The sequence below is a fragment of the Cetorhinus maximus genome, chromosome 2 (assembly GCF_964194155.1).
Source record: "Cetorhinus maximus chromosome 2, sCetMax3.hap1.1, whole genome shotgun sequence".
Classification (NCBI taxonomy): domain Eukaryota; kingdom Metazoa; phylum Chordata; class Chondrichthyes; order Lamniformes; family Cetorhinidae; genus Cetorhinus; species Cetorhinus maximus.
Window position 1 is genome coordinate 144890597 of NC_135880.1, and position 18738 is coordinate 144909334.

General features: G+C 39.0%; 1 protein-coding gene across 3 annotated transcripts in view; it reads left to right on the forward strand.

Moving 5' to 3' along the window:
• Positions 1-18738, forward strand: part of gak (cyclin G associated kinase) — a 133422-nt gene that overhangs the window by 75301 nt on the left and 39383 nt on the right. For all 3 annotated transcript variants that reach the window (XM_078570498.1, XM_078570500.1, XM_078570499.1), the window contains exons 13-16: positions 400-548; positions 4894-5016; positions 6955-7088; positions 16368-16562. In XM_078570498.1, coding sequence (XP_078426624.1) covers positions 400-548; positions 4894-5016; positions 6955-7088; positions 16368-16562 — 601 coding nt within the window. The remainder of the gene's footprint in view (positions 1-399; positions 549-4893; positions 5017-6954; positions 7089-16367; positions 16563-18738) is intronic.

The following is an 18738-nucleotide window of genomic DNA, read 5'->3' on the forward strand; positions in this document are numbered from 1 at the left end:
ATGGTTTAATTTGAAGTCTTGAACAGACGATTCTTATTTTTCTGTGGTTCATAAAATGCTACTTCCATGGCCACATAGCATTTACAAAGGAAATCGGTGGGAAGCGTTCTTGAAAATATACAATTATTATAAGTCAAATAATTGGCAAAAGGCACAATTAAAGGGTGATCCACAAAAAGCAGGTTCCGAATTAGCTCCTGTGATATTGAGCAATAATTACACCGTAGTCATCCTAATTACAATTCTCACATAAATGTTTTCCATGGAGGATAATAAACACCAGGGAATACAAGACAGTAATCCAATTAAAGAGTTCTGATGTAATTTTGAATTAATTATTATTTAATGCCATGCAGCTCTATGCCTAATATTTGTAATATATTTTATATTTTCCCCCAGTTATGTCATTTCCAGCTGAAGGTGTTGAGTCTGCTATCAAAAACAACATTGAAGATGTTAGATTGTTTCTAGATTCCCGCCATCCAGGACATTACGCAGTTTACAATCTCTCGCAACGAACCTACAGATCCTCCAAATTCCATAACAGGGTATGTATAACAAATGTAAAAGGTGAATTGAAGTGAGGCATCTTCAATGCACTGCTTAAACTTTGTACTCTTCAACTTCGTCCATTTTTCCATATGAAACTATATACATATGTAAATATTGAGCAGATTTGAAATTATGTTGTGTAATTATTGTTGCTTCTGTCATTTTTGTGTTTTGTTGCTCAGTTCAGTGTAGCTGCATGTGCAATGATATGATTGGCAAGTAGCTGTCCAGTTGTACTTTTTCCATAAATAAAAATCAAACCACTGATTGTTGTGGACAACATCCAACTGGAGACCTTTGAATGTGTGAATTGGTCAGCCAACTTGTTTTTCAAGTGTCTATTTAAAATTGTGCCTCTTTTCAAAAACAAAATCATGGATGTGGTGGTTATGTCCTTAAAAAATGCTGTCTGTCAAATTGTGAGGAAAAATGTTGAGGAAATCAAAATACTGGTTTATTGCATTTTAATGAAAAAACTTTAAATTTGCTTTAGAGTTGGAATGAGATATTTATTGAAATGTCCTTTTAATTTTCATTGCACATGTAAGTTTACATCTTCAAGGCAAACCTCTCACCTGTAATCATTTCTAAAATTGACAGTTATGTGCCTGAAAGAAACTTTGTATTTATGTCTTCAATTTTATTGGTTGATGTTGCTTTCTTTTGAACTATGCAGCTAGTGGTAGACTTATGAGATTATTAGCTGAAAATATGAAGGAACTTTTGCATTAATATTGAACTTGAGAAGGAAAGATGAACAATCTCAATAGTGTTACTAGTGTTGGTAACACTAATGGTCAGTGGGTAACTTGGTTGCTGAATAAAGAAGAGCATATTTATTGTTATTTAATGCCAGCCACTCTATGCCTAATATTTGTAATATATTTCATGTTTTCCCCCAGTTATGTTTTTTTTTCCCTCTCCTGAAGATACATCTGTGGCAGAAGTAAATACGGCTTTCAAATTTCTCATCTAGAAGTGATAGTTCTCTATGAATGAGCCAAGGCAACCTGTTGAGGACATTGTAGCTGAGTCTGATCCCATGCTTACCTGACATCCACACATTTCAAAAGATGTCACCAGTTAGCGATTAGGCGTAAGGTTTCTAACTAACTTTATTCCTTCATTTTATCACTTCAGAAATCATACGAGCATACGGAATAGAAGTAGAAGTAGGCTACTTGGCCCCTGGAGCCTGCTCAGCCGTTCAATAAGATTATGGCTGATCTGTTTATTTTTCCAGTTCTACATTCCCATCTACCCCTGATAACCTTTGACTCCCTTGCCTAATAAGAATCTATCTACCTCCGCCTTAAAAATATTCAGTGACCCTGCTTCCACTGCTTTCTGAGGCAGAGTTCCAAAGTCGCACAACCCTCTGAGAGAAAAAAAATTTCCTCATCTCGGTCCTATGAGGGTGACCCCTAATTTTAAAAAATGTCCTTTAGTTCTGGACTCACCCACAAGAGGAAACATCCTTTCCATGTCCACCTTGTCAAGACCATTCAGGGTCTTATATACTCAATCAAGTCATCCCTCACTCTTCTAAACTCCAGTGGAAACCAGCCCAGCCTGTCCAACCGATCCTCATAAGACAACCTGCTCATTCCAGGTATCAATCTAGTCAACCTCCTCTGAACTGCTTCCAGCACATTTACATCCTTAAATAAGGAGACCAAAACTGCACACAATCTTCAAGATGCGGTCTCACCAATGCCCTGTATTACTGAAGCATAACATCCTTACTTTTATGTTCAATCCCTCTTGTAAAAAAGGATAGCATTCCATTAGCCTTTTGATTACATGCTGTACCTGCATATTAACTTTTTGTGACTCATGCATGAGAACGCCTAGATCCCTCTGCACCTCAGAATTCTGCAGTCATTCTCCATTTAAGTAATACTCTTGCTTTTTTATTCTACCTACCAAAGTGAACAACTTCACATTTTCCCACATTATATTCCATCTGCCAGATTTTTGTCCACTCACTCAACCTATCGCCCTAGCAACTTACTTTCCTACCTATCTTTGTGTCATCTGCAAATTTAGCTACCATGCCTTCGTTCCCCTCATCTAAGTTATTGATATAAATTGTAAAAAGTTGAGGCCCCAGCACAGACCCCTGCAGGACTCCACTACTCACATCTTGCCAACCAGACAAAAACCCATTTATGCATACCCTGTTTTCTGCCAGCCATCCAATCTTCTATCCAGGCTAATATGTTATCACATACACCATGAGCTTTTATTTTCTGCCATAAGATCACTTGTATTCTCAGTGCTTGTCATATAGTTGACATGGATTAACTCAGTACAGGTTATGGAATCAGCCTGAACCACCTTGTTTAAGTAGTCCAATACAGCAGTAGGCTATTTCCCTATTAATCTATCAGAGAGAAAGTCACATTAAAACCCAGGGAATTTAGGATTTAAACTTGCTGAATTTTGTAAAATTGGTGGTTTTTTCACATCTTTGGAATGTAATAGAATGTAACATATAATCATAAGTGAAAAACTCATTTTGTGGCCTTTAGGCTGCCCAATGTTACAGTGACAACTACAAATATTTGTTCATAATAGGCTTAACAGATTGCTACTTGTTTTAGTCTTACACTGGAAGATTAAATATAGAGGTTAATTTTGCCACAGGGTACACTTGTCCTCAGACTTGGATCAGTTTTGTATATCCTGCCCAAAGCTCAGAATCATTATACTGCAGTGTTGTGTCTAAACAGATGATTCCAGCAAAAGAAAGATAGATTGGCAATGGGTCTTTGTCTGATTGGCAGGATGTGACTAGTGGAGTCCTGCAGGGGTCTGTGCTGGGGCCTCAACTTTCTACAATTTACATCCATGACTTAGATGAGGGGAGTGAAGGCATAGTAGCTAAATTTGCAGATGACACAAAGATAGGTAAGAAAGTATGTTGTGGAGAAGACATAAGGGGTGGGATTTTCTGGCCCTGTCCACTACTGGGATCGTCTGGTCCCGCTGAAAGTCAGTGGACTTTTGACTGGCCTGCTGAATCTCCCGCAGCAGATCCTGCTTTGACGGGGCCGGAAAATCCTGGCCAAGGAGTTTGCGGACGGAAATAGATAGGTTGAATGAGCAGACAAAGGTCTGGCAGATGGAATATAATGTGGGAAAATCTGAATTTGTTCACTTTGGCAGGAAGACTAAAAATTCAGCGTATTACTTAAACGGAGAATGACTGCAGAATTCCGGGGTGCACAGGGATCTAGATGTTCTTGTGCATGAGTCACAAAAAGTTAGTTTGCAGGTACGGCATGTAATCAGAAAGGCTAATGGAATGCCACCTTTATTACGAGAGGAATTGAACATTTTTGTTTTTATAAAAGTAAGGACGTTATGCTTCAGTTATGCAGAGCATTGGTGAGACTGCATCTCGAATACTGTGTGGAGTTTTGGTCTCCTTATTTAAGGAAGGGTGTAAATGCGTTGGAGTTGGTTCGAAGGAGGTTTACTCGATTGATACCTGGAATGAGCAGGTTGTCTTATGAAGATAGGTTGGACAGGCTGGGCTTGTTTCCACTTGTTTTTAGAAGAGTGAGAGGCGACTTGATTGAAGTATGTATGATCCTGAATGGTCTTGACAAGGTGAACATGGAAAGGATGTTTCCTCTTGTGGGTGAGTCCAGAACTAGTGAGCACTGTTTTAAAATTAGGGGTTGCCCTTATGGGACAGAGATGAGGAGAAATTGCAATTATGCAGCGACTTTCATGACCACAGGGCATCAGAAAACGCTTTACACCCAATTGATCACTTTTGAAGAGTAGTCACTGTTGTCATGTTGAAAATGTGGCAACCAATAGTCTTGCAAACAGCAATGGGATAACAACCAGATAATCTATTTCTTAATGGTGTTCGTTGCGAGATTAAATATTAGCCAGGAAACCAGAAGTTGATTCCCCTGCTCTTCAATAGTGTCATGGCATTTTTTTTGTCCATCCGAGAGGGATGATGGAGGCTTCAGTTTAATGTCTCATCTGAAAAGCAGCATCGCTGTTGGTGCAACACTCCCTCCATACTGCACTGAAGTGTCAGCCTGGAATTTATGCTCATGTTTCTGAAGTTGGAATTGAATCCACAAACCTTCTGACCATAGAGGCACACTAACCTCCCAAAAAAATCCAATGGCACAAACTTAAATATACTTTCTTTACATTGGTGAATGTGATGCTTGAGCTTATTAATAAAATTAAACTGATACAGCAGTGTTTCAGATTGTATTTAGGTATAAGTCATAAAGATATAATTCAGATTTTGTTATAGTGCCTGAATATTTTGTAAAATATTTGTTCTGCTTTTAATAACTGTAGGTTTCTGAATGTGGCTGGCCAACACGACGTGCCCCAAGTTTGCAAAACTTGTACAATATTTGCAGGAATATGCACCTATGGCTGAAACAAGATCAGAAGAACATTTGTGTTGTCCATTGCCTTGTAAGTAGTGCAGAAATGTGTTTTTATGATGCGTCAAAATCATTCTTGGAAAGGGGGCATCTAAAGGATGATTTTATAGTGGTTTATAAGATGGCTAAAAAATAGAAAATTAATCTCATGACTTTAAACTAGCAGGACAAGGTGACTCAAGCTCAGAATAGTTAAAGATAAATTAGTAGTTCTTCATACAAAGAGTTCTTGGTATGGACTTCTAGACAGTAGTGGAGGCAAAAATCCTGAAATCATTCAAGAAACAACTAAATGGGACACCTGAGAACTATAATTTCTTTCTGTAAGGATAAATTAAGGTGAGCCAATAGATGTTCTGCACCCATAAATATCTTGTGAAAACCCTGAATAAACACTAATTTATTTCACAGGAAGCTAATAATTTATGTCAAGTTTAATTTCTGTATTGCTGCTCATGTGCAGGAAGATATCTTATCTCAATATATGTACATTAGGGAGAACGTAAGTGCAATTTGAGTAGGAGGAAGGATGGAAGGAGAGAAGTAATGGCAGTATTGAAGAGAGAAGTTTGCAGCAGTTTTAAAAGCAGGAAGGGATTTGGGAAACCAGAGGAATTGAGATATGATTCAGCAGATAGAAGCACCGTGGCTGAATAAATGAGCACCAACAATGGAGTGAAGGGAATGGAAGAACAGGAGAAGCAGGAGGATTAAAGATGCATAATGAGTTAGTAAGCCAAAAGATAATCACTAAGATTGGGCAAGACACGGACATGGAGAGATTTAAAAGTGAGAACAAGAATTTTGAAATCTGTTGGCTGGGACTTTAAGCTTATGTGTTTGGAGAGAGTAGGGGTGATGAGAATGCAGGACTTCGTGAGGAAGTAGACTAATGTTTTGAATATATATAAGCTTGTAAAGGATTGAGGCGATGAGGCTGACTAGAAGAATGTTGAGAAGTTGAGCCTTCAGGTATTGAAGACATTCTTTTGCTGATTGGAGAGATAATGGCAGATGTGTGCAATCTTGTAGGGGTGGAAGGAAAATAGTCTTAGTAACAAAGTGGATGTGAGGGAGGAAGTTGGTTGATCAGTATGGCAAAACTTTACACTTTCTAACTAATTTTTGGGTGAAGTTTGAGGAGTTGAAGCCAGAGGCTGGCAAATACTATCAGATTTAATGTAGGAGGCAGAATGGTAGAATTGATGTCATTTGTATATGTAGAAACAAACCCCAGTTTGTAGTAACTGTTGGGTAATTGGTAGTGTAATGAGTTTAAACTCTTGTGACGTGGGTTTGATATCATTCCTGGCTTATTGAAATTTGGGCAATCTCAATGCAATTCCTTATAGGACACAAAATTGCCCCTAATTTGATACCAAGTTGGTAAGAGCAGTTGTTCTTTAATGTTACAGTGGTTGCAGTCCTGAACTTGGGCATTTTAAGGCACATTATTGGAATTGGCTAAATGGAGCTTCACGCTCCAGTCTATGCTGACACTGGGTAACAAAGATATGAAAAGCATGGTATTCTTCAGCTTTGCTGAAAATTCATGTAGAGATTTAATTAGAAATATAAGAGTGCTGTTACCCATAAATAAAAACATTGTCACCTCCAGCACTGATGTGTCTGACTATCATTAGAGGTCTTGAGTCTGTTTGATAGGCAATTGGCACTGGCTCTTAACTGCGCGATGGAATGCTTTGCAGTAGTAGATGCAGTAGTACTAGTCCACCTTGTGTTGCAACTCTTTCACTTGCCCTGGAGATAGGGAAGGGAAGATGGCCACGAACACTAGTTGTAGTGATAGATATTGGTGCAATATAACTATGTGCCTGAACTGGTGAGAATGCCCTACATCAGGCCAAAAATGTGCTAAGCTGTTTATATTATTTACCAGGAGTTTGATGATATGCATATGTGGATGTTTTTTGTATCAATGGACTTTTATTCAAATCTTTCACAACAGGACGGCCGAGCAGCATCTGCAGTGGTGGTCTGTTCTTTCCTGTGCTTTTGTCGTCTCTTCACTACTGCTGAAGCTGCAGTGTATATGTTCAGTATGAAGAGGTCACCACCTGGTATTTGGCCTTCTCACAAAAGGTATGCTTCATTTGATTTTATAAGATAAAGCTGTTGGGGGGATCATGTTACGTGCACCAAACATTGTTAAACAGAGCAATAGGTTAAGCTGTGCAGGTTGTTGATATAATAGAACATAAGAGAGTTAACATGGCATTTGTGCTGCTGTTAGTAATTGGGGAACAGGTTGCTTGCCCTCCTTATCTTTTCATAATAACATAAAAGGTAGGAACAAGAAAAGGTCGTTCAACCCCTCGAACCTATTCCACCATTTAATAAGATCCTCAAAGTCAACTCCACTTGACTGCTCATTCCCCATATCCATTGATTCTTAGATCCCAAACATCTATCGATCTCAACCTTGAATATTCTCAACAACTGAGCACCCACAGCCTACTGGGGTAAAGAATTCCAATGATTCACAGCCCTCTGAGTGAAGAAATTTCTCCTTTTCTCAGTCCAAAATGGCTGCTCCCTCATTGTGAGGTTAGGCCCCTTAGGTTTAGAACCTCCAGATCGGGGAAACAGTGTCTAAACATTTACCTTGTCAAGCCCCTTTAGAATCTTGTGTGTTTCATTGAGGTCACCTCTCATTCTACAAAACTGCAGGGAGTATAGGCCCAGTTTACTCAGCCTCTTCACGTTGGACAACCCTCTCATCCCAGGAACCCATTTAGTGAACCTTTGTTGCACTACCTCTAAGCCAAGTATATCCTTCCTTGGGTACAGAGGCTAAAATCTCACCATTACTCTAGGTGTGGTTTTATCAAAGCTCCGTACAATTACAGCAAACCTTCTTGTACCTTTGCAATAAAGGCCAACATACCATTTGCCTTCCTGATTGCTTGCTGTATATCCAAATCCATCTGAACGCCAATATTTAAGTTTTTTATCATTTAAAAAGTATTCTGTTTCTGTAATCTTGTCACCAAAGTTAAAAAGCTTGCATTTCTCTTATTATATTCAATCTACCACTTTCTTGCCCATGGACTTGACCTGACTCTATGTACCCTTTGCAGACTCCGTGTCTTCCTCACAGCTTACTTTCCCACCTAGCTTTGTATTGTCAGCAGACTTGAATGCATAATACTCTTTCCCTTCATCTAAATCAGCAATATAGATTGTAAATAGCTGAGGTGCCAGCACTGAACCTTGCAGCGTCCCAGTAGTAATACCTGCTAACCTGAAAACGACCCATTTATTCTTGCTTTGTTTTATGTCCTTTAACCAATCCTCCAGTCATGCCAATACATTGCCTTCAACCCTGTGAACCTTATCTTGTGCAACAACATTTTGTGTGGCACATCATTGAATGCCTTTTAAAAATCCAAATATACTACATTCACTGGTTTCCCTTATCCACCCTGCTAGTTACATCCTTAATAAAAGTTTATTAGATTTATCAAACATGATTTCCTTTTCATAAAAGATTGTTGGTTCTGCCTAATCATATTTTGATTTTCTAAGTGCCCTGTACTAACTTTGTTAACAATGGATTCCAGCATCTTCCTGACTGATGTCATGCTAACTGGCCTGTAGCTCTCTGCTTTCTCTCTCCCTTCATCCCTGAATAGCAGTGCAACATTTGATATTTTCCAATGTACTGGGGCCATTTCAGAATCTAGGGAATTTTGAAAGATCACAACCAGTGCATCCACTATCTCAGCAGCCACCTTTTTTAGAAGTCTAGGATATAGGCTATCAGGTCCAGGAATTTGTTGGTTTTCAGTCCCATTAATTTTTCTGCACTCAGATTAATTATCTTAAGTTCCTCATTCTCATTAGATCCTTGGTTCTCCACTATTTTTGGTATTTTTGTGTTTTCCACTGTGAACACAGAAACAAATTATTTGTTTAACGTCTCTGCCATTCCCATATTTCCCATTATAATTTCTCCTTTCTCAGTCTCCAAGAGTCCCATCATTACTTTTGTACTTTTCCTTTTTACATACTTATGGAAGCTCTTACAATCTGTTTTATATTCCTGGCTAATTTACTCATTCTTTTTCCCCTCTTTATCAGTTTTTTTGTCATCCTTTGCTGGTACCTAAAACTCCTAATTCTCAGTATTACTGCTTTTATCAATATTACAAACCTCTTCTGTAAATCTGTTGCAATCCTTAAACTTTTGAATTAGCCACAGGTGGAACTCTTTTCCCTTGGAGCTTTTTAAAATCTTAATGGAATGTAAATTCACTAAGAATTATGAAATATTGCTTTATTTAAATATTTGCTATTGTTTACCTACTGTCAAATTGTTTAATCTAATTTCCCAATCTAGCTTAAAGGAAATAGTGAGTGGACAGGAAAGTCAAGTTGAGGTAGAAAATCAGCCATGATTGTATTGAATGGTGGAGCAGGCTCGAGCAGTCGCATGGCCTATTCATCCTATTTCTTATGTTCTCATCCAACCCACCCCCATATCTATGTAATTGACTATATTTAAATTCAATGCTCTAGTTTGGGATTGAGGTACATCACTCAAACTAATGTGAAATTCTATATGATCACTCTTTCTCAGAAGATCCCTAACTGAGATTAATAATTAACACTAATTAATTAAACAAAACAAGATCTAAAATAGCCTCTTCCCTCGTTGGTTCACAATATATTGTCCTAGAAAACTGTCTTGTACGCATTCCATCAACTCATCCTCCAAACTGCTTTTGCTGATTCGATTTGTCCAGCCTGTATGAAGATTATTATTGCATTTCCTTTGTTGCAAGCTCCTCTTATTTCTTTATTAATACTCTGTTGAGCAGTTTGTTAGGAGGCCCATAAACTACTCCTACCAGCATTTTCTGACCCTTGTTAATTCTTTATCTCCACCCATACTAATTCTGCTTTCTGCTCTTCTGAGCCAAGATCCTTCCTCACTATTGTCCTTATCTCATTCTTTGCTAGCAGGCATAGGCCACCCAAAACCTCCCACTCCTTTTCCATTTTGTCTGTCTTTTTGAAACGCTAAGTATCCTGAAATATTTAGTTCTCAATCTTCTTCACCATGTACTCATGTCTCTGAATAGCTTTTTGATCAAACCTATTTATCTCTATTTGTGCCTTAATTCCTCTATCTTGTGATGAATGCTTGTGCATTCAAATAAAGTACCGTTAATTTTAACTTACCATTTTTCCCTGAATTGATCTTACTATTAGTTAAACCTTTTGTCCCTTTTTGTCACACTCTACTTGGCTTTATCCAAAATGCTGTAATAATCTGTGGCCTTAACTTTTCTCTTTAGGTTTATAAATTTCCCCTTAATTGAACCCTTCCCCTCCTCCCTTTTTAGTTTAAAGCTCTACCTGCAGACCTAGTTATTCATTTTGCCAGGACACTGGTCCCAGCTAGTTTACTGGAGCCCATCCCAATGGAACAGCTCACTCTTTCCCATTGGTGCCAGTGCCCTATGAATGGAAACCATTGATTCCCTCACTATTCCTTGAGCCATGCATTCAACTTGCTTTGACCCTATGCTAATTTGAGCATGGCTCAGGTAGCAACCCAGAGATTATTACCTTTGAGGTTCTGTGTTTTGATTTGGACCCGATCTCCTAAAATTTCCCTAGCAGAATCTCATTCCTTGTTCTACCTATGCTATTGATTCCTAAGTGGACCATGACAACTGGATCCTCCCCCTCCTATTCCAAGTTTGTTTCCAATCATGAGGAGATGTCCTCAACTCTGGCACTGGACAGGCAGCACAATCTTCAGAACTCTTGGTCATGGCTGTTCCCTATGATTACCATATTCCTTTTCTGTCCCTCTACTTGAATGGACTGCTGTGCTATGGTCAGTTTGCTCATCCACCCTGCAGGCTTTGTCTTCATCCACATGGACAACAAGAACTTTGTTGTACCTGTTGTTTTAGGGGAAAGGCTAGGTCTCCTCCAGAACAATGCCTGGGGCCCCCTTAGCTGCTTGTTTCAGAGTCACACCCTCCTATCCCTGTTCACTAAACAGACCTGCACCACTCCCCAATCTAAGGAGTATGACCACCTCCTGGATCAAAGTGTCCAGATAATGCTCCCTCTCCTTGAAGTCCTGCAAATTCGGCACTTGAACTTCAACTCAACAACGCTGAGCTGAGGTTCCTCGAAATGTAGATAATTAATGCAGACGTGAATATCTAGGATCACAACACTGTCCACAAACCCCCACATGCTACTGTTGCAACACACCACCTGCACTGGCATAGCTATATCACTTAGTTTTATTTATTTCATTAATTAGACTTTGTATTTGATCAACATAACTTGTAGTTTATTGTTTTTTAACTGATTACTTTATCTAGTTTAAATTAATATGTAGATTAATTTATTAACATGAACCATTACCAGTGTCGGAGGCAAAAAGCTGCACTTATGTTCTTACATACCTACATCCCCCTCTGCACCAATTTCCACTTGTTCCAAATTCCCAACTTTTGCATTTCTCTGTGATGCATTCTGTTCTGTGACTCTCTGTGCTGACCACTCTGTGCATCATGGAGAGAAGATGTCTTCCAAACTGTGGGAGAAGAAATTCTAAGCTTGCTTCTTGCAAGTGAGTTCTATTAATACAAACTGGTTGTGAAAGAAACCTGACATTACCAGCTGAAACTGCAACAAATTTTAACTTGGGAAGTAGGTGCCATGCCAATAAAAAGCAGGCAAATTGGGTACATAAATTCACAATACAAAGTTACTAAGGGAGAAACTGGCATGGTGGGTTAGGCATTGACCTTTCTCCTCGTGGATCTGGGTTCAATTTCTGCCCAGACTGATAGGATGAATGTCTGCTGGCTATATGAGGAATGTCCAATTGCGAGTTTGGGAGAATAGTGGGAACTGTATTCTGTATCTGGCTGGGTGACACCTGTGTGGCCATTATGAACCTGAAATGGAAAGGAATCCACTTCCCCTTACATCTCTCACTTGATGAACACAAAAATAAAGACCAAGGCGTTTGGAAAACAGCAAAAGGTAATAGAATTATGACTTATTTTATAGGCGCTCAAAGAATCTGATATAATCTTTGATTTTAATTCTGCTCATGTCTGGTTAAAGTTGATTGAGAATCCCCATAGTATGGCAGGATGTTAAGTCATTTCTTTCATTTTACCTCCAAATTATTTGGTTTTAGCCCATCAAAGGGTAGATCAATGGTGCTTTATCACAAAGAGAAAAACCATTTCATTTGGCAGGCTTAATGTGTCACTGGTTATAGGGCAAGTGCCTGTTCCCTCATCAGGGGAATAATGCTAAGCTTGGATCAAATAGCTTATGATAGGAGGGGCTTCCCATCTGCTACAAGCTCATAAAAAGTCAGTACAAGATGTTTTCTCATCGCTAAATCATGACTGTCCAGTTTAGCATCATTTTTTGATTTGTTAAAGCCATCCATGTATCCTTGTAAGTCCATGATATAAATTAGCCCATTTATAAATTCACTTTACAAATAGATTTTAATAAAAGTGACTATCTCAAGCCCTTATCAGAAAGCATTGTGTACGTTCATTTAAAACAAGCACAAGCAATGGTTTTGAACTTAAATGTACATTCATACAAAATGACTTGTGTTATGACACAGCAGTTGGTAAAGGCTGTTATTTAAAATCCCAGAGGGAAACTTTAAACAACTGTCATAACCTATATTTTTAAGTGGTATGTTTGAGATGCAACTCTAAATTCAGGAATAAGACCACCAGTTCTCAATAGGTTTTTATATCAAACTACATGAGACATTTACTAATTTAACAATTAAACAAATACACATGACTACAAATTACTACGATCATAACTTTTTAACAAATTCCCAAACTAATCTCCACTAAGGCAACAACAACCCATAGACATTAAGCAGGCACCAGGCAAAGCATTTTGACCTTACAAATTCAAAATGAGGCTCATTTCACTTTGGTTCCTTTGCAGACAGTTGTAGGCTAACAGCTACTTAGATGTTATATGCCTCTGCCCTGCAAGCACAAAACTGCTTTCTGTTGTACCCAGCACTCCCCTTTGAATGCAGATTCTCATTGTATCATCAGGCCCTTTGAACTTCACCTCTTCTAACAATAAAACCCCTTTCATGGTACTAATTTTATTAGCAATATTAACATTGATTGGTGTCTCCTAGCTAGGTGCAAGATTTCACCCTCAGCATTTGAATGCTCTACTCAACAAAATGCAAATGTCCTCTACCTCTGTGTTTACATCTCAAAACTACTATACATCAAAGACCCAGGCTTTAATCCAATTAAAACACATAGATACACCCACAGACTGAACCTCTTAAATTTTTTTTTCCCAATAACATTATATACATTAATTGCTTCATGACATTTGATCTTTTCTGTTCAGTAGAGTAGCTATTGTTGAGGTGATTAACTCCTTCTTGAGCAGTTTCCTGATATGGTGATGTGAATGACATTACAGTGGGGCTTGTTTCAATAATTTTTAATATTTTTATCAAAATTGCAGCTCACATAGACTAACTAGCCCATGCTTCTTATTAGAAACACAACCTAATGTAGTTACTATCCATGATCTAGTGTGCCAAAGGGCAAGCAAACCTTCTTAACACTGTAACTTGTTACTGATGTTGTAGGTAGGATTCTGCTATACCTTGCATCATTTCAGAAGACAAATAAATTCAGCCACATTGGGACATTTTTGTAACAGGTTAAACTGGTAAATCGGTTTATTCACAAATAGAATTATAGTGGTGTAGATGAAGTAATGAACAGTCAAATACAGTATCAGAAGTCCACAAGCAGCTCACAAGGGTGGCAATTAAACTCTGAAGTCAGACAAGATCTTTGAATACTCCTTACAGAATGTTAGAGGAAGTGTTTCTCAGAGAAATAAGGAAGCTTGTGTGAAAAATGAATATAACCTTTTGTATGAATTATGCGAATAGTGTCAGCCACTGGAGTTTAATTCACCTGATGCACCATGGCGAGAAACTGAACTGCATTAGAGCGGGCAGTCCTGCAATATTTATGTCTTTAATTCCTAAAAGCTGTTTCCTTTCTGATAATTTTCAGCAGCCTGGCCTGATGAGATTGTAGGGCAAATATGCAGTTCACAAAATAACTCAGCCAGATTACTGTGCAGCAAATCCCAGCGCTCACCCACTACCACTCCCAGCTGTCTTTTGATTATTGAGAGACCTAACACAATGTGCAGCCTTGGCTGTTAAATGGTTCCAGGTAGTACCTTCCGCTGGATTGCAGCCAAAGCCCAGTCTCATTGAGTGTTCCCAGACTCCAGGTCTCCCAGATGTCTGGTAAATCTCATGAGGAATAACGCTGCCCTGCTGCCACACCATTTCTCCTATTCCTCTTGGTCCCTTCCCCAGGTTGCTGCACATGTCAATCCTGAGACACACAATTCCCTACTTTACCAATTTCTTCCAGCCTGACTTCCCAACACCCTGTTCTTTCACTTAAGCACTCATGTGCACTTATAGAGCCTCTCCCTCCCTGATTCCACCATATGCCTCCACCCTGGTCGAAATAAAAACAGAAAGTGGTGGAAAAACTCAGCAGGTCTGGCAGCATCTGTGGAGAAAGAAACAGAGTTAACGTTTCGAGTCCAATATGATTCTTTTTTGGAATTGAGTTCGGAAGAAGAGTCATATTGGACTCGAAGCGTTGACTCTGTTTTTCTCTCCACAGACCTGCTGAGTTTTTCCAGCACGTTGTGTTTTTCATTCAGGTCTCCAGCATCCGCAGTATTTTGCTTTTATTCCACCCTGACAGATGTTGTCTACCATGATGCTACTTTTCCTGGGTATGAAAGGTTTAAAAAAAAATCACCGCATAGGTGAAATTTAAGCATCTGGGAAGCATCTTGTCAGAAGATGCTAGAATAAGAATGCATTCTCCAAATACAAAGAATTGCTTAGCACAGGAACAAGTAGGGATCTTAAGAAAATAAGTATTAAGACTGTGATTTGGAGTATATTGTTGTAAGGGACTGAAACATGGAGCTTGAAAAAAGGGGTATCCAAAATGTTTCTCGAGAAGGATGGAATGGGTCAGCTGGAGAGAACATGAGCAAGGAGGAAGTTCTCAGGATGGTGGAGGAGGAAAGGTCATTAATGAACATTATCAAGAAAAGGCAACAAGGTTGGATTGGCAATATTCTAAGGCATGAAGTAACTTGCTGCAGTAGGTGATTAAAGGAAGATGAAAGGGATGTGGACCAGGAGGGGGAGGGAGAATTATGATGTTAGGCAACTTAGGGGAGATGGTGGCGGAATGGTAATGTCACTGGATGAGTAATTCAGAGGCCCAGGCTAATGATCTGGTGACATGGGTTCAAGTCCCAAGGCAGCTTGTGGAATTTAAATTCAATTGATTAAAAATCTGGAATGGAAAGCTAGTCTGAGTAATGATGACCAAGAAACTACCACTGATTGTCGTAAAAACCCATCTGGTTCGCTAATGTCTTTTATGGACGGAAATCTACTGTCCTTACCGGGTCTGGTCTACATGTGGTTCCAGAACCTCAGCAATGTGGTTGACTCTTAAATGCCCTCTGCAATTGTGTGGCAAGCTGCTCAGTTCAAGGGAAATTAGGGATGGGCAACCAATGTTGGCCACACCCCATGAAAGAATAAAAGAAAACTTGAATTGGAGGCTCCTACAAACAACTGAAGGGGAAATTGCAAGACTTTGGTGTGTGGAGAAATGAGTTGAGGACCTGTCTTAGGCAGATTACATTACTGCATAAATGAAGCAGCATATTTGAAAGCCATAAAGACAGAATTGAAAATAAATGGGAGTAAAGAAAACACAGCACAGTAAAGGGATAAAAGCAGTGAGAAAAGTATTCATAGCTTGCACAATGAAAAATGCATCAGAACCATTGAGAGTTGCTGGCAAATATATGCACAGAATAAGAGAGCAGGTAAGAACGAAGCACAGATGCAGCAAATGAACAAATTCTGTTTTTTATCTTTTTCTCCAGGAGCAATTGCACAAGAGATTGAACTTTAGTATTCAGTAAAACATTGCTGCACTTAATTTACTATCCCTCTGATTGATCATAAGCAAAGCTATGGGATATCTGTGTTTTACTGAAATATCTGGAATGAAATTTTAATTGCATTAATAACCGTAATTACTGAGTATGAATAAATCCTTGGGCAAACTCCAAAGCTCAGTGGAGGCAGAGCATTCAGACTGACCAGTCTGAGATTGTACTGGCAAAGTATGTTATGCTCAGTTTCTAGCAGTGCTGTACATTAATGGGAGTGCTATACATTACTACTGTGCTATGAGATAATTTGTATATTTTCCCTTGTGTTTATAGGTATGTAGAATACATGTGTGACATGATGGCTGAAGAGCCTATAATCCCCCATAACAAAGCTATCGTGATCAAATCAATTGTGATGACGCCTGTTCCATTATTTAATAAACAACGCAATGCTTGCCGTCCGTTCTGCGAGATATATGTGGGTGATGAACGAGTAATGACCACTTCTGAAGAATATGATAAATTGAGGTAAATATTGCTTATTTATTTAGTTGTCTATCGTTTATTGGCAGTTTACAGAATAATGGTCATAATATAATTGAGTTGAATGTAGTCGTTGAAAGGGAAAAACATGGAGCAAATACTAAGGTTCCAGATTTAGGTTAGGCTGACTTCAATATGATGAGACAGAGATTGTCCACAATAAACTGGGCAAATCTGTTAATGGGTAGAACAACAGGAGATCAGTGTGAGGTGTACAAAAAATATTTTAATGTGATATACAGCCACTTTATACCCCTAAGGGCCAAGAGCTCTATTTGCCAAAAAAGACAGCCATGGACAACTAAAGAGGTAAACAACATCATAAAACTAAAAGAAAAAGCATACAAAAAATGCAAAAAAATTGTACAGGTCCTGGCAAGTGGGAAAGATGCAAAGAATGCCAAAAGGTGACAAAACAGTAAGGGCTACAAAAAGTGAACTTTGAAATGAAATTTGCAAGAGATATCAAGATCAACACGGAACATTTTCATAATTGTATTAGGACAAAGAGGGTGGTAAGGAGCAATGTTTAAGACCATAAGGTGTAGGAGCAGAAGTAGGCCATTCGGCCCATCAAGTCTGTTCCGCCATTCAATGAGATCATGGCTGATCCGATAATCCACACTCCACTTTCCTGCCTTTTCCCCATAACCCTTGATTCCCTTACTGATTAAAAATCTGTCTATCTCAGCCTTGAATATACTTAACAACTCAGTCCTCTGTGGTAAGGAGAAGAAATTCCTCCTCATCTCGGTCTTAAATGGGCGACCCCTTACTCTGAGATTATGCCCCCTGGTCCTAGACTCTCCCACAAGGGGAAATGACCTCTCAGCATCTACCCTGTCAAACCCCCTAAGAATCTTATAGGTTTCAATAAGGTTGCTTCTCATTCTTCTAAACTCCAATGAGTACAGACCCAACCTATTCAACCTCTCCTCATAAGAAAATCCCTCCATACCCGGGATCAACATAGTGAACCTTCTCGACTACCTCCAATGCCAGTATATCTTCCCATAGATAAGGGGACCAAAACTGTTCACAGTATTCTATCTGTAGTCTAACTAGTGCCATGTATAGTTTTAGCAAGACTTCCCTATTTTTATACTCCATTCACTTTGAGATAAGGGTCAACATTCCATTTGCCTTCCCTATTATCTGCTGAACTTGTATGCTAGCTTTTTGTGATTCATGCACGAGGGCCCCCAAATCTCTCTGTGCTGCAGATTTCTGCAGTCTTTCTCCATTTAAATAACATTCAGCACCTCTATCCTTCCTGCCAAAGTGCATAACCTCACATTTTCCCACATTATATTCCATCTGCCAAGTTTTTGCCCATTCATTTAACCTGTCCATATCCCTCTGTAAACTCTTTGTGTCATCCTCACCACTTGCCTTCCCAGTTATTTTTGCGTCATCCGCAAACTAGGGAATAGTACATTCACTTCCCTCATCCAAGTCATTGGTATGTATTGTAAATAATTGTGGTCCCAGCACTGATCCCTGTGGTACTCCACTAGTTACAGGTTGCCACCCTGAAAATGCCTCTGTCTTCTATTAGTTAGTCAATCCTCTATCCATGTTAATATACAACCCCCATCACTATGGGCCCTTACCTTATTAAATAGCCTTATGTGCAGTACCTTATCGAACGCCTTTTGGAAATCCAAACATGTTACATCTACTGGTTCTCTTTTATCTATCCTGCTTGTTACCTCCTCAAAGAATTCTAATAAATTTTTCAGGCATGATTTCCCCTTCATAAAGCCATGCTGACTCTGCTTGATTATATTATGCATTTCTAAATGCTCTGCTATTACATCATTTATCATAGACTCTAACATTTTCCCAGTGACGGATGTTAAGCTAACTGGCCTGTAGTTACCTGTTTTTTGTCTCCCTCCCTTTTTGATTAAGGGTTTTACACTGGAAATTTTCCAATCCTCTGGGGCTTTTCCAGAATCTAAGGATTTGTGGAAGATTACTACCAGTGCATCCACTATCTCTGTAGCTACTTCCTTTTAATATCCTAGGATGCAACCCAGGGGACCTATTGGCCTTTAGCCCCATTAGCTTCCCTAGTAATTTTTCACTAGTGATAGTTATTGTATTTCTTTCCTCCCCCCACTTTTGCCCCATGATTATTTAGTATTTTTGGAATGCC